This window comes from Bos mutus, chromosome 7 (assembly GCF_027580195.1).
Source record: "Bos mutus isolate GX-2022 chromosome 7, NWIPB_WYAK_1.1, whole genome shotgun sequence".
In the NCBI taxonomy this organism is placed as follows: domain Eukaryota; kingdom Metazoa; phylum Chordata; class Mammalia; order Artiodactyla; family Bovidae; genus Bos; species Bos mutus.
The window spans coordinates 55,219,268-55,233,485 of NC_091623.1; the positions used below are offsets into that span (position 1 = coordinate 55,219,268).

General features: G+C 53.1%; 1 protein-coding gene across 1 annotated transcript in view; it reads left to right on the top strand.

Moving 5' to 3' along the window:
* The window catches only part of DNM2 (dynamin 2), an 88,797-nt gene that overhangs the window by 19,476 nt on the left and 55,103 nt on the right, over positions 1–14,218 (top strand). Inside the window, 1 exon segment of the mRNA XM_070373665.1 lies at positions 11,879–11,952. Coding sequence (XP_070229766.1) covers positions 11,879–11,952 — 74 coding nt within the window.

Sequence of the window (14,218 nt, forward strand, 5' to 3'; positions counted from 1 at the left end):
TCCCTGAGATTCTCCAGGCAAGAACACTGGAGTGGGTTGCCATTTCCTTCTCCACTGCATGAAAGTGAAAAGTGAAAGTGAAGTCGCTCAGTTATGTCCAACTCTTAGCGACCCCATGGGCTGCAGCCTACCAGGCTCCTCCATCCATGGATTTTCCAAGAGTACTGGAGTGGGGTGCCATTGATTCAAAAAATTATAAAATGGAGTTTCCTGGTGATTCAGTGGTTAAGACTCCATGCTCCCAATGCAGGTGGCACGGGTTCAGTCCTTGGTTGGGGAACTAAGATCCTGTGTGCCTCATGGCACAGCCAAAAAGAAAAAGTTATAAAACACCAAAATCCAAATGGCATCGGAGGTTATAAAATAGATGGTTTTCCGTCCTCATTCTATCGGCGACCTCCATTAAGACCTCAGGGTGTCACCTTCATGCTTACTGTCCGTCCACAGGCAGAAGGAAAAAATTGGAGCACACAAACTGTTCTGCCTGTCGCACTTTGCTTTTAGTGATGTGGCCTGGATTGCTGCCTGGGACAGTTCCAAGCCTGATTTAGCCAATTCCCTGCTGATGGACCTCTAGGTGGTTGATGGGCTTCACTCCAGAAAGCACTGCCCCAGGGAGTAGCCGTTCTTGCAAACCCGCTCAGGGAAACCTGAGGGCCGGGACAGGGGCTGTCAGAAGAGGACAGTCAGGGCTCTCAGGGAGGTGACATCTGAGTTGAGTCCTGAGTGACCAGAGGAAGCCAGGATTGTGGACAAACTGAGGAGGGGGAGTTGGAAGTCATTCCAGGTGGAGAATGAGCATGTGCAAAGGTCCTGAGGCAGGAGTTGCTTTGGCCTGCTTGCTCTACTTTATCACCAGTGTGGCCAGAAGGAATGAGTGAGCTGAAGGTAGGGGTGAGGGCAGAGAAGGATGGGATGATTGCTCAGGGCTTGGAGGCTACTGCGGGGCGGGTGGGGGTGGGTGTGCTTTGAGCAAAGGTGGGATGTGATCTGACTCATACTGTGTTGAGTTTTTCCTTTTTGTTTTTGCTGTTCAGTAGCTAAGTTGTGTCCGACTCTTGAGACCCTGTGGATTGCAGCACGCCAGGCTTCCCTGTCCTTCCCTATCTCCCAGAGTTTGCTCAAACTCATGTCCATTGAGTTGGTGATGCCATCCAACCATCTTGTCTTCTATCGCCCCCCTTCTCCTCCTGCCTTCAGTCTTTCCCAGCATCAGGGTCTTTTCCAGTGAGTCAGCTCTTCGAATCAGGTGGCCAAAGTATTGGATCTTCAACTTCAGCATCAGTCCTTGAAGGAATATTCAGGATTGATTTCCTAGTAAGAACTCTTGCAGACCTTTCAGTCTACTTTACCTCACTTGGCAGATGAAGAAACTGAGGCACACAGGTATGACCTGACCTGCACAGGTTGTCTGGAGTGGAAGTGGCCCCATCTGGATGCTAACCGGGGGCTGAGAGGCCCAGCGCCAGGGCCGCTTCCTGCCTTTGCCCCTGGCCTGGCCATCTGGGCACAGAGCAGGTGACCTGATGGCTGAGTGCCAGGGGTGGGGCGGCCCTGGAACCTGCAGGATTCCTGAGCAGGGAGGAGCCTGCTGGGAATATTGTGAAGGGTGGCACCTGGGAGTGGGATTGTGAAAGCCAGTGAGGGTGTCCACGACCTGTCCCATTGTCCCATTGCCATCCGGACTCAGCCTCCTTGCCTGTACGATGGCAGGTTTGGCCTTCCATGCTGTAAACATCGGACCCCTGCCTCATGCTGGGCTCTGTGCCTGGGAGCTGGGGAGAGACTAGGGAATGTGCTAGATGGAGGACCTTTGCCCCACAAAGCTGCCACTCTCCTGAAGGGCAGTGGGTGGGAAGGGACAGACCACAACCATGTGAGCAAATCAACAAGCTGGAAGGAGGCAGTTACGAGTAGAAATAAGAATTGAGCAGGATGGTGGGTGATGGAGGGGGAGCTGCTTCATATCGGTGGTGGAGCAGGGAGGAGAGAGGCCAGGAGTTGCCAGCTGACTGTGTGAAGGCTGCAGGGAGAGGATTCCAGGTCCATGGAGCGGCCAGTGCAAAGGCCCTGAGGTACACTGTGCCTGATGGGCTTGGTGAACGTGGAGGAGGCCAGTGTGGCAGGAACCAAGTGAGCGAGGGCATGATGGGAGGAGGTGAGGGCAGCAAGGTGGCTGGGAAGATGATGCCAGGAAAGTCACATGGGCTGTAAGAAGGACTTGGACTCTTTTTCCCCCTTGGCTGTGGCCTGTGGCATGCGGCGTCTTCAGTCCCCAACCAGGGATCAAACCCATGCTCCTTGCAGTGGAAGCAGGAGTCTTAACCACTGGACCATTAGGGAAGTCCCCAGGACCTGGACTTTTAACCTGCGTGAGGTAGGAGTCCTGGGAGGGCTCTGAACAGAGGGGAGTCATGCCTAACTTGGTGTCCACAGGTGGCCTGTGGCTGCTCTGGGAACAGTGTAGGGGTGAGGGGCAGCCACTGGTGGGCCAGGCAGGAGGCCTCGGGTATGGGGGGAGGGGGCCCATTCAGGCTCCATTCGGAGGTGGAGCTGACAGGACTTGCCTCTGGGCGGGGTGGGAGACAAGAGGCAGGAGGGGTCCTGTGGTCTGAGTCGGGTGTAACCACACTGCCTGCCCCTGGGGTTGACCAGAACACACAGTGGCACCTGCCATGGGACAAGGAGGGCAGGCGGGTGACCGATGGTTACTGTTGGCTGGTGTCGAGAGGGGACATGGGCGAGTCAGGGAGCAGGGCTGGGACCAGTGGGGTGTGCAAACTGGATGCTATAGCCTTGGAGACTGAGTCGTGATGACCTCTGTTTCTGTTCTAGTAATACCACAAAGAGGCCTCCTGGGTGGGTGAAGGGGGGCGACTAGGGGCTCTGCTTCATTGGTGTCCCACCCAGGTTCCCCTCCTGATTCTGCTGCTTCCTTTCTGAGTGACCTGGGCAGGTCCTGAAACAGAGCCTTAGTCGACCTACCTGTGAAATGGGAGTTTCGGCCCTGACAGCATTCCTTTGGCATTGCTAGAGGGTTTGTTGTTGAGTCCCTCAGTTGTGTCTGACTCTTTGCACCCTATGGACTGTAGCCCTCCAGGCTCTTCTGTCCATGGGATTTCCCAGGCAAGAATACGGGAGTGGGTTTCCATTTCCTCCTCCAGGGAATCGTCCCTACCCAGGGATCAAACCCACGTCTCCTGCATTGCAGGCAGATTCTTTTCTGTCTGAGCCACCAGGGAAGCCCAGAGGGTTTACTGAGATGTTACTCAGAATGGATTAGAGCTGGGCTGGGTGGGCAGCCCAGGGTTCCCTGTATGATAGCCTGAGAGAGGGGGTTGGTATTACTCTGGCACGTGGGGCTCCTAGCCAGGAGTTCTTCCTGTGTCTGGCTTTGGGCTGATGTCTCTAAGCCACACTGAGGCTTAGGGTGACCCCATGAGGATTTTTTTTTGGCTGTACCTTGCAGCATGCAGAACTTCTCAGACTAGGGATCAGACCCGTGTCCCCTGCAGTGGAAGCGTGGAGTCTTAACACCTGGACCAGCAGGGAAATCCAGCCTGGTGAGGATTTGATTATGAGGGAGGGATGGATCTCAGTTTGAGCCCTTGCCTGGGCCCTCACAGGCTCTGGATTCGGGCTGGTTCATCCGCTGCTAGCTTCTCTGTTTACCCTCTCTGGGGGTCTTCTTGGTTTCTATTGTCCCGTGTCTCCACCCTTCTGGGGGTGGGGAGAGGGTGGAAATCAAAGGGCTGCAGGAGAGGCCTTGTGCTCCCTTCAGAACTGAACACACAGCCGGGCTTCTGAGTGGCCCACAGCTCCTCCTGCTGCTGTGTCTTTCCCTCTCAGCCCCCACTGCTTTTCCAAGAGCCCACGGCACCTTCTAGGGAGAGGCGGCCCGTCTTAGGGCCTGGAGACCGAGGCTCCGAGGGTATCGTGACTCGCCCCAGGTCATGCATCCTGATGATGGATGGTGTCCTTCCATCCCATAGACGGCAGGACCAGTGCCCAGAGAGGACAGAGTCTTGCCCAGGGTGGAGCAAATCTGGGCGTTGAACCCAGGTTGTCTGGCTCCAGAGTCCACTCAGCATTGCATGAGCACCTGCTTTATGACAGGGCTTCCCAAGTGGCTCCGTGGTGAAGAATCCACCTGTCAAACAGGAGATGCTGGTTTGATTGCTGCATGGGGAAGATCCCCTGGAGAAGGAAATGGCAACCCATTCCAGTGTTCTTGCCTGGAGAATCCCATGGACCGAGGAGCCTGGTGGAGCTACAGTCCATGGGGTCAGGAAGAGTCGGACACTACTTGAGTGACCAAACGACAGCAGCTGTGTGACAGGCACTGTTCTAGGTGCTGTGGGTCCAGTGGTGACCAGTCTAGGTGACGTCTTGTCCCAACACAGTCCTGGCCCTTCGCTAGAGGCCCTGTTGGTGGGAGTGGGAAGCGGAGGGTGTGCACCTGGGAGGGAGAGGTGCAGTCCGCTGCACCTGCAGAGCCTGAGTGGAAGGGTTTCCTGACGGAGGGAACAGCCTTTGCAAAGGCTTGGAGGCCAGAAGCACAGGGCAGAATCCAACGGCTGAGGGGAGAGGCGCTCAGCTGAAAGGGGGCGGTCCTGGGGGGATGGGCAGGTGAGGGACCCTGTCAAACCTGGAATCAGTCATGTGACCTCTACAGGAGGAAGGCTTGGAGGCCCAGGCCTTTGTTTTAGGAGGATAACCACCTATTACCTGGGAGGAGTAGGGGTCAGACGCCTGGGGCCAGGGCTGGGCCCAGTGGATTAGAGGACAGGGATGGTGCTGAAACTATCCAATAACATTTATTGGAGGGCTTCCCTGGTGGCTCAGTGGTAAAGAATCCACCTGCAATGTAGGAGATGCAGGTTTGATCCCTAAAGCCAGAAGATTCCCCTGGAGAAGGAAATAGCAACCCACTCCAGTATTCTAACCTGGAGGATCCCATGGACAGAGGAACCTGGTGGGCTACTGTCCATGGGGTCGCCAAAGAGTAGGACATGGCTGAGCAACTAAACAACATTTATTGAGCACCTTCTGTGTACCAGAATAAACTCCAGATCCTGTTCTGGGGAGCTGACATGGGGAGGCAGACAGGAAACAGATAAGTGGCATGCAGAGTGTTTGTGCTTTGGAAGAAGGTTGGGGGGTTGAAGGGGCTTGGACCTGTGAACAAGAATGGGAGAAATCTCCCCAGGGAGGTATCATTTGAGCCAGAGCTGCAGGGAGCGAGTCATGGGCAGAGGAGGAGCCTGTTTGTCTGGTACCCTGCCGCTCTCTGAGATAAGTGGAATTTTCCCATTGTGCATGCATGCCCAGCCACCGAGTCGTGTCCAACTCTTTTGTGACCCCATGGACTGTAGCCCACGAGTCTCCTCTGTCCATGGGATTTTCCAGGGAAGAGTACTTGAGCAGGTTGTCATTTCCTTCTCTAGGGAATCTTCTTGACCCAGGGAAGGAACCTGCATCTCTTATGTCTCCTGGATTGGCAGGAGGTTCTTTCCCCATTACTAACTAGGAAACCCAAATCAGAGAGGCTGGGAAGCCCGCCCAAGGTCACACAGTACGAAGGGCAGCCTGGGGCACAGTGGCCCTTGCAGCAACAGGGAAGAGAGAGGAGGGACATGAACTCATACTTTGAATCAGAGGGAGGGACTTGGTGTGACCAGTGGAATGTGGGTGGGGTCTGGGACGAGGAAGCCAAAGACTGAGACTTGAAAGTCGCCTCTTGAGAAGTGGACAGTCAGTGTTGCGGCAGAGGGGCCTGAGCGGGTAGGGGTGTGTGTGGCTTCCTTCCACTACCCTGACCAGGAGGGCCCCTAGAATGCCGCTGCTGCTGGCTGCCAGGAAACCCTGTGGGTGGGCCTTAGGGCACAGCTGGACCTTAGGCCTCTCACTGAGCCCCTCGGAGATTTCGGGGGCGTGGGGGCGGGAGGGTGCTTTTTTCTTTTTTGGCTGTGCCAGATCGTAGGTGCAGCACTTCAGTTGCGTGGCATGTGGGATCTAGTTCCCTGACAAGGCATCAGACCCAAAGCCCCCCGCAATGTAAGCGCAGAGTCTTAGCCATTGGACCATGGGGAAGTCCCTTTTTTGAAGTTTTTATTTTGAATTGGGGTCTAGCTGACTAATGAACATGTTGTGATAGTTTTCAAGTGAACAGCGAGGGGACTCAGCCATACATATACATGTATCCATTCTCTCTGCGGACTGCTTTTCAGGAACTGTTGAGACCGAGGGTGCGTGGTGCAGTGTGAGGCTTCTAGATACACGGTCAGATGGAACCCAGGGCTCCTGGAACTCCCAGTCTGGTGTGCGAGGCCCCCGTGCCCACCCAGCCTCGTCCCTCAGCCTTCTCCCCCTCAGGCTCTGCCTCCTCTGGCCTCTACTAGTCAATCCCACTTGCCACCAAGTCCCAGCCCCAGAAAGCCGCCTTTCCCTGACGAGGGCCCGGAGCACCCATCACACTGGCCCTCATGTTCCTCTGAGGCTCTCATTGTCCATAGTCTGTGGTGTCATCATTGTGCTCACGGTGCCTGGGCCCCCGGACGCACCCAGAGCGGTCACAGGACATCATGTGCCAACCCCAGAATCGAAAGCCTAGTCATGGCCAGGGAGATGCCTGCAGCTTCCACAGCAGACATGCAGGCCCAGAGGCTGGGGGCCCGGTGGTCTGAGGCTCACACCCCACGGGCTTCAGTCCACACTCCTGGGTGCCGAGTGACCTCAGTGCCCAGCCTCTGGGCCTAGGGACTTCCATAAAATGAGCTCACAGACCCACCTCATCGGGTATTGTCACGGTTAAATAGCCCGAAAAGCCCTCAGCTTCTTGCCTGGCATACAGGGAGCCCTCGACAAGTGTGAGCTACTCTTAAAATATTTTTTGGAGTCAGTAGTCCATGTGGATGATGTGGAATTCAAAGATGTTTCAGAACCTGCCATGACTCTCCCTCCCAACAGGCCCTTGGCCAACCTGGGCTCTGGTTTGAGGCTTTCTATTTACTTAGAAAACACAGACTCGCTTCCGCACCTTTTGTTTTCCTTACTTGATACACCCAGAAGGAAGTTCCATGTCAGGAGATAAAAAGCTCTTTTTTGTTGTTATTCTTGGAGTATGTATGTGTGGATGTGTATGTGACTGCAAAGTGACATGAATGGGTCATCATTTATTTAATTAGCCTCCTCCATGGGCTTTAAAGTTCTTTCTGGCTATTGTTTATTCACTAAGTTGAGTTCGACTATGAGGCCCCATGGACCATTGCCTGCCAGGCTCCTCTGTCCATGGGATTTCCCAGGCAAGAATACTGGAGTGGGTTGCCATTTCCTCCTCCAGGGAATCTTCCCAACTCAGGGACTGAACCCATGTGTCCTGCATTGGAGGCGGATTCTTTACCCCTGAGCCACCAGGAAAGCCCTTTAAAATTCTTTAGATCTGAGCTATTCCCCTCTGGGAAACTAAAAAGATGATAATGTGTCCGTGGGCAGATTTTAATGGCGTGTTTTCTCTGTGCTTGAGTGTCTCAATCTTCGTGAGCACATCGCCCTAGATCTCCTTGTACCATGACCTTCCGGGACTGAACTCAGATGTGGCACATTGTCGAATTGTAGATGTACACCTTCATCATTTTCATTTTTGAAATAAATGCATGCATTGGTCAGATCAAGATAGAGGGCGTTGTCATCTCCAAAAGTCTCCTCCTGCCCCTTCTAGTCAGTTCCCCACCCCACCCCCCCTACCAGGGGAGAGGGGGAACCAACTGCTCTGATTTGTATCAGCGGAGACTCGTTTTGCCTGTTCAAGGTCATGGCTGCCCTGTGACTCAGCAAGAGAAATAAGGCATTCATCAACAAAAGGCAGAGGTGAGAACATTCAAAGTGGCTTTACTTTGTAATGGCCCCAAGCTGGAAGAAGACCCCCAAAGCCACATCAGCTAGTGAGTGGATGATCAGACTGTGGTCCGCTCCTGCAGGGGCTTCCCGGGTGGCTCAGTGGTAAAGAATCCGCCTGCCAAGCAGGAGACATGAGTCCGATCCCTGGATGGGGAAAGTCCCCTGGAGAAGGAAATGGCATTCCAGTCCAGTATTCTTATATGGAGAATCGCATGGACAGAGGAGCCTGACAGGCTACAGTCCATGGGGTCGCAAAGAGTTGGACACAACTGAGTGACTATAACAACGACAACAAATCTGCATCAGTCAGTTAGTGGATGAACAGACCGGTCCATCCATGCAGCGGCATACCAGTCAGCAAGGAACAGGAGCCGGCTCCAGTCAAACACAACGGCGTGGGGGAGCCCGCCCACGGGACCCTGGGGACTCCGTTCACACGCTGCTGCTGTCTCGTTTGCTCCCTGCCCTGTTACCCCCGTGGTGTGTCTTCTTTGTCCCCAGCATCTCCACTGCTCGGTTGGTGTGAGTAATACTTGAGTGAACAAGCTGGTGACCTTGGCCAGGTTGCAAATCCTCACTGATCCTCACTCTCCTTATCTGCCAAACGGGAGGATGGGAGTCACATTCAGACGGTTACACTGCATGAAGCGGGCGTGACGTGCTCCGAGCAGGGCCGGGGTGGCCCACACATTCTTTGTCCTCTGGAGTGCGGCTCCATGGGTAGCGTGCAAGGTGTGGAGGATTTTGAATGTGCTCCCAGGGGCTGCGGGCTTCATCCTCCAGTGACTCGTTTATGTCCTTGGGACGTTCTCCTCTTCCTCCACGATTCTTCTCCATCCAGCCTGTCCCCCTGGTCATGGCTGGCTGGCTCCTCAGCTCCTCTGGATTCTGTCCAGTGTCTGTTGAATGCCTTCTGGGTCCCCTGTCTCCTAAACCAGTCCTTATCATCACTCACCTTGACCAATGCAGTCACCTCCCACCTGCCTCTCCACTCCCACCCTCCCTCTTGAAGCTGTCAGTTGTTCGGTCACCAAGTCACATCTGACTCTTTGTGACCTCATGGACTGCAGCACACCAGGCTCCTCTGTCCTCCACTATCTCCTGGGGTTTGCTCATGTCCGTTGAGTCGGTGATGCCACCCAACCATCTCACCTTCTGCTGCCCCCTTCTGCTTTTGCCTTTAATCTTTCCCAGCATCAGGAGAAGACAATGGCAACCCACTCCAGTACTCTTGCCTGGAGAATCCCAGGGACAGGGGAGCCTGGTAGGCTGCCATCTGTGGAGTCGCACTGAGTCGAACATGACTGAAGCGACTTAGCAGCAGCAGCAGCATCAGGGTCTTTTCCAGTGAGTCAGCTTTTTGCATCAGGTGGCCAAAGTACTGGAGCTTCAGTTTCAGCGTCAGTGCTTCTAATGAATATTCAGGATGGACTGGTTTGCCCTCCTTGCAGTCCAAGGGACCCTCAAGAGTCTTCTCCAGCACCACAGTTCAAAAGCATCAATTCTTTATAGAAGTGGCCAGAGGGGCACATACCTTTAAAAGCAAATGAGGTAGGGAATTCCCTGGCAGTCCAGTGGTTAAGACTCTGAGCTCCCACTGCAGGGGTTGCAGGGTTCAATTCCTAGTTGGGGAAGTAAGATCCTGCATGCTGTGTGCTGTGGCCAAAAGAAAAGAAACAAAACCTTGACTGTCTCTAAACCCCATCAGGTAGCTTTGCTCTAAGAATGATGACCTCTCATTGTGACCTCCAGCATCACCTCACGCACCCCTCTCTGGGCCTGTCTATTCATCCTATTCCAGCCCTGCTCTGCTGCTTGCCAGTAGTACTAGTACCCCCATAGGGCCTCCAGAGCCAACCTGCCTGTGCAGGGTCCCTCATCTCCAAGGCCTCCCTGCCATGTGGTCACTGCCAGATCCCTGTGTCCAGCCAGAGGAGGCCCTGCCTGAGTGTGGTGACCCCACCCACAGTCCGATGGGGCTTAAACCTCACAGTGCATGGCGTGTGGCAGGGTATGCTTCCTGCCTTCCTCCGCCCGCTGAGTGAACAGGTTCTGAGCCTGTGCTGAGAACTAACGCCCTCCTCTGGGGCTCTGTCCGGACAGAGGTGCTGGGGTGCTTCTGAGACGTCGTCTGTCACAGTACTGGGGAGCTGGATGGCACCAAGGATGTTTGCCTAGAGTTCTGCACAAATTTTAGGTAATCCAAATGTTTCAGTTCAGTTCAGTCGCTCAGTTGTGTCCGACTCTTTGCAGCCCCATGAATCACAGCACACCAGGCCTCCTTGTCCATCACTAACTCCTGGAGTTTAAAACTCATGTGCATCAAGTCGGTGATGCCATCCAGCCAATCTCATCCTTTGTCGTCCCCTTCTCCCCCTGCCCCCAATTCCTCCCAGCATCAGGGCCTTTTCCAATGAGTCAAGTCTTTGCATGAGGTGGCCAAAGTATTAGAGTTTCAGCTTTAGCATCATTCCTTCCAGTGAACACCCAGGGCTGATCTCCTTTAGAATCCAAATGTTTACCTGGGTGCAAACTTGTTTAGAATTCCCTGAGCCTAGAGCCTTTCTCCATTTTACACGAAACAATCCTTTGCATGCCCTTAGTGACCTCTGAAAATGTTGCTTCTGCTCCTTTGCCCACCTGGATCTCTTGCTCTTTCCATTGCCTTTATTTAAAAAATACATATATATATTTATTTGGCCGTGCCGGGTTGTAACACGGGTAGTTGTAACACGCAGGCGCTTTAGTTTTGGTATGTACTCTCTCGCTTGCAACATGTGGGATCTAGTTCCCTGAGCAGGGATCAAACCAGGCCCCTTGCACTGGGAGCACGGAGTCTTAGCCACTGGGCCACCAGGGAGGTCTCAGTTGCCTTTCTCAAAGGTTCAGGGTGGTTTCCAGTATTCCCACCCTACGTGAAACCAGGTGTAAGTGCAGGTAATGCCTGAATTTTTCCATAGTAAAATCCATAGCATATTTTTAAAAAACAAATTACTTTATTGAGGGATCATTTACATGATAGGATTCACCCATTTTAAATGCAGTGATTTTTTTAAGAAACTTACAGTAAGTATTAGTAAACAGTACCACAGCCCAGTTTTAGAACATTTCCGTCCCCCAGAAAGCTCACCACTGTTTCTCATCCCCGAGACAACCAGTGATCCACTTCCCACCTCTTTCAATTTGTCTTTCGGGGACATGAAACGCATTGTAATTTTTTTTTAAGTCTTTTTTTTTTTTTTTTTTAATTTGTTAAAACATTCGGGTGTTTTAAAAATTTTTTTGTTGGAGTATAGTTGATTTACAATGTTGTGTTAGTTTCAGGTGTACAGCAAAGACAATATTCTGTTTTATGTTTTGGTTTTTTGGCTGTGAGGCAGGTGGGGATCTTAGCTGGCTGAACAGGGATCACACTTGCACCTCCTGTGTTGGAAGGCAAGGTCTTAACCCCTGGATCACCAGGGAAGTCCCGAAACACGTTGTATTTTGTCATTAAATAACTTTCCTTTTATTTTAGTCTTTATATCATATGTATGGCATTATATTACGTTAAAACATGTAGGTCAGAATTGTTGATATATGGCAGAAACCAACACAATATTGTAATTATCCTTCAATTATAAATAAATAAAGGAAAAAAACTGCAAAAAAAAAAATGTACTGATCTCTTTTGAGTCTGGGGGAGATGTCCAAACATTTGTCAGGAAAGGGGGCTTCTGAGTGTGCTGGGGCTGGCACATAGCCAGCCGAAGGGAAAGAGTTCCCTTTGTCACCAGCCTTCAATCCAGTCCCTCCCCTATCTCTCCATGGCCTTAGGACCCTCCAAGGCCAGAGCATTCCCTGGTGCCCTGCTAGGGTTGATGTCTTTGCTGAAGTCACGCCGATTGCAAGAGGGGATTGCTCCACCATGTGTGGTCATACTTCCTGCCCCCTGCTAGCCGGCGTCGTGAGTAATTTCTGTCCATTTCCCCTCCCACAGGGACTTCCTTCCCCGAGGTTCAGGAATCGTCACTCGGCGGCCTCTCATCCTGCAGCTCATCTTCTCAAAAACAGGTATGGTGGGGCGGCTGGCAGCCCAGACAGGAAATGAGCGTGGTGGCTGTGCCTCGTGGGAGCCAGGGGCTTCCGAGGTGTCCTAGGAGGCCGTTTGGGTCTGCATTCCCCTTTTCCCAGTGGGCAGGGAAGTTGAAGCACGGTTCATGGAACACCTCCACCCACCCTGAGCATCAGCTGTGACTAGGCTGCCAGGTGCCACATTTTTTGCTCTATCGTAGATGACATGTTCTTGCTGGACACTTTCAAAATCAATAGCAGACACTGTGACACGTCAGCCTGAAAGGCTTTGGTGTACTCCCTTTGCAATAAGGACATCCTCTTGCACTCACAGAACCACACCCAAGAGAAGTCATCATTTCTGCATGTTCCCTTACCCCAGTCCATACCCATGTTGTCAGTTGTACTCCAGATATCTTCCCTGGCTGGTTCTACAACTGCTGGGATCAATGCCATGCTGCCTTTCATTGTCCTGTCTACTCTTTTCATGCGAGCAGCATTCTCGCCACTTCTTAATCTTGTTTTCCCACTATTTCTTTTTGAATTACAGCACTGACTTTAGGGAGAGACCTGGCCTGTTGCATATAGAATGGCCCACATGTAGACTTTTTTTCTGTCCCCCACCTCTGTTCTTCCTACACAAGTCTGATATGACATGGGCATGTCTCCCAGCATGAAACCCACCTAGCTTCCTTGTAAAAGCATCTCAGGTCAGAGGCTGGAAGGGGTGAAAAGGGCCATTGGAGGTGGGACCTCTCTTCTTTCCAGAGCCCCCCAGAGTCTTCCCTACTGACCTGGAATGTCAGCCACAGCTGGTTCAGCACTTGGGGTGCCAGCGTCACCACAGGCTGTGTTAAACACCCCCACTCTGGGGAGGCAGCTGATATATCCCCATTTTACAGATGGGGAAACTGAGGTTTAACCACCTGCCTTTCTGGTGGGCGCCAGAGCTGGGATGGGCATCCAGGCAGGTTCAGACCTCAGGCTCCACAGCTCAGCTGACCCTAGTCCCGCCCTCTCATTTTCATTCACCCAATCCATCTGCAGGAGGGTGTGACACTAGTGAGAGACGGCAACAGATTGGTCCAGTGGCAAGCCAATTGGTTGCCTCCTCTGGGTTCAAGTGTCCAGTCAGCTGTGCCAGGAAGGCCAGTGACAGAGCCTGGATTGTGAGATGTCAGTGGGATCCGAGTCACATAGGGCTTGGCGCATTGGGTTTCTGTTGCACATTCACTGGGTTGGTGGACGAGGGTGGTGAGAATCTGCGTTTTCAATGAGTTTCCAGGTCATGCTGATGCTTTTGGCCTCTGCCTACTCTGGGAAAACCTCTGCCCTGGTTTGTGAGGGCTGAGAGCTAATACTGCCCAGGTTCAAACCCTGGCGCTATAGCTTACTGGCTGGCTGGCCCCTGGGGAGGGAGTGCCACTCACAGCTGTGCTTCCTGTCTGGACAGTGAAAATAATAGTACTGCCTTTGTCAGTTGCTGTGAAGACCGTGCTATTCAATACACGTATAGCCTGTAGAACAGTGCCAGGCACACTGCAGGCCCTTGCCATGTGGTGCCATCCCAGTGGCTTTGGCATAGCTTGCTGGGAGAACAGGTTGGCTGGCTTCCTGCACTGGAAGGTCACAGGCTTTGTCGTGGCAGGAGGGCTCTCCCATCACCTCCCCAGTGACTGTCACCCAACAGTGGTCCAGGGAGCACTGGGCTGCCTGCCACAAGCTGGTCCCAGGCTGGGGCACAGCGGTGAGTAGGACCAGGGCTGCTGCCACCACCTGTCGCCTTTCCTCTGTTTTTTAATGTAATTAAATGATTTATTTCTTCTTGGCTGTGCTGAGTCTTCATTGCTGCGAGGGCTTTTCTCTAGTTGCAGCAGGCAGGGCTGCTCTCTAGTTGTGGTGCCCCGGCTTCTCATCATGGCCTCTCTTGTGTAGCACGAGCTGTAGGGTGTGTGGGCTTCAGTAGTTGCCTCACTCAGGCTTCAGTAGTTGTACTTGCAGTTTCTGGAGCACAGGCTCAATAGTTGTGGTACACGGGCTTAGCTGCCCCGCAGCATGTGAGATCTTCCTGGACCAGGGATTGAACCCGTGTCCCCTGCATTGGCAGGCGAGTTCTTCACCACTGCGCCACCAGGAAAGCCCTGTCACCTTCCCTCTTGATGCTCCTGTTAGTGCTGGCGGTCAGTGCGGGGGGACCCTTGGGTGGGGACCAAGGGGGAGACACAGAGGCATGGCCCTCCCCGGATGAAAGTGTGTGTGGTGGTGG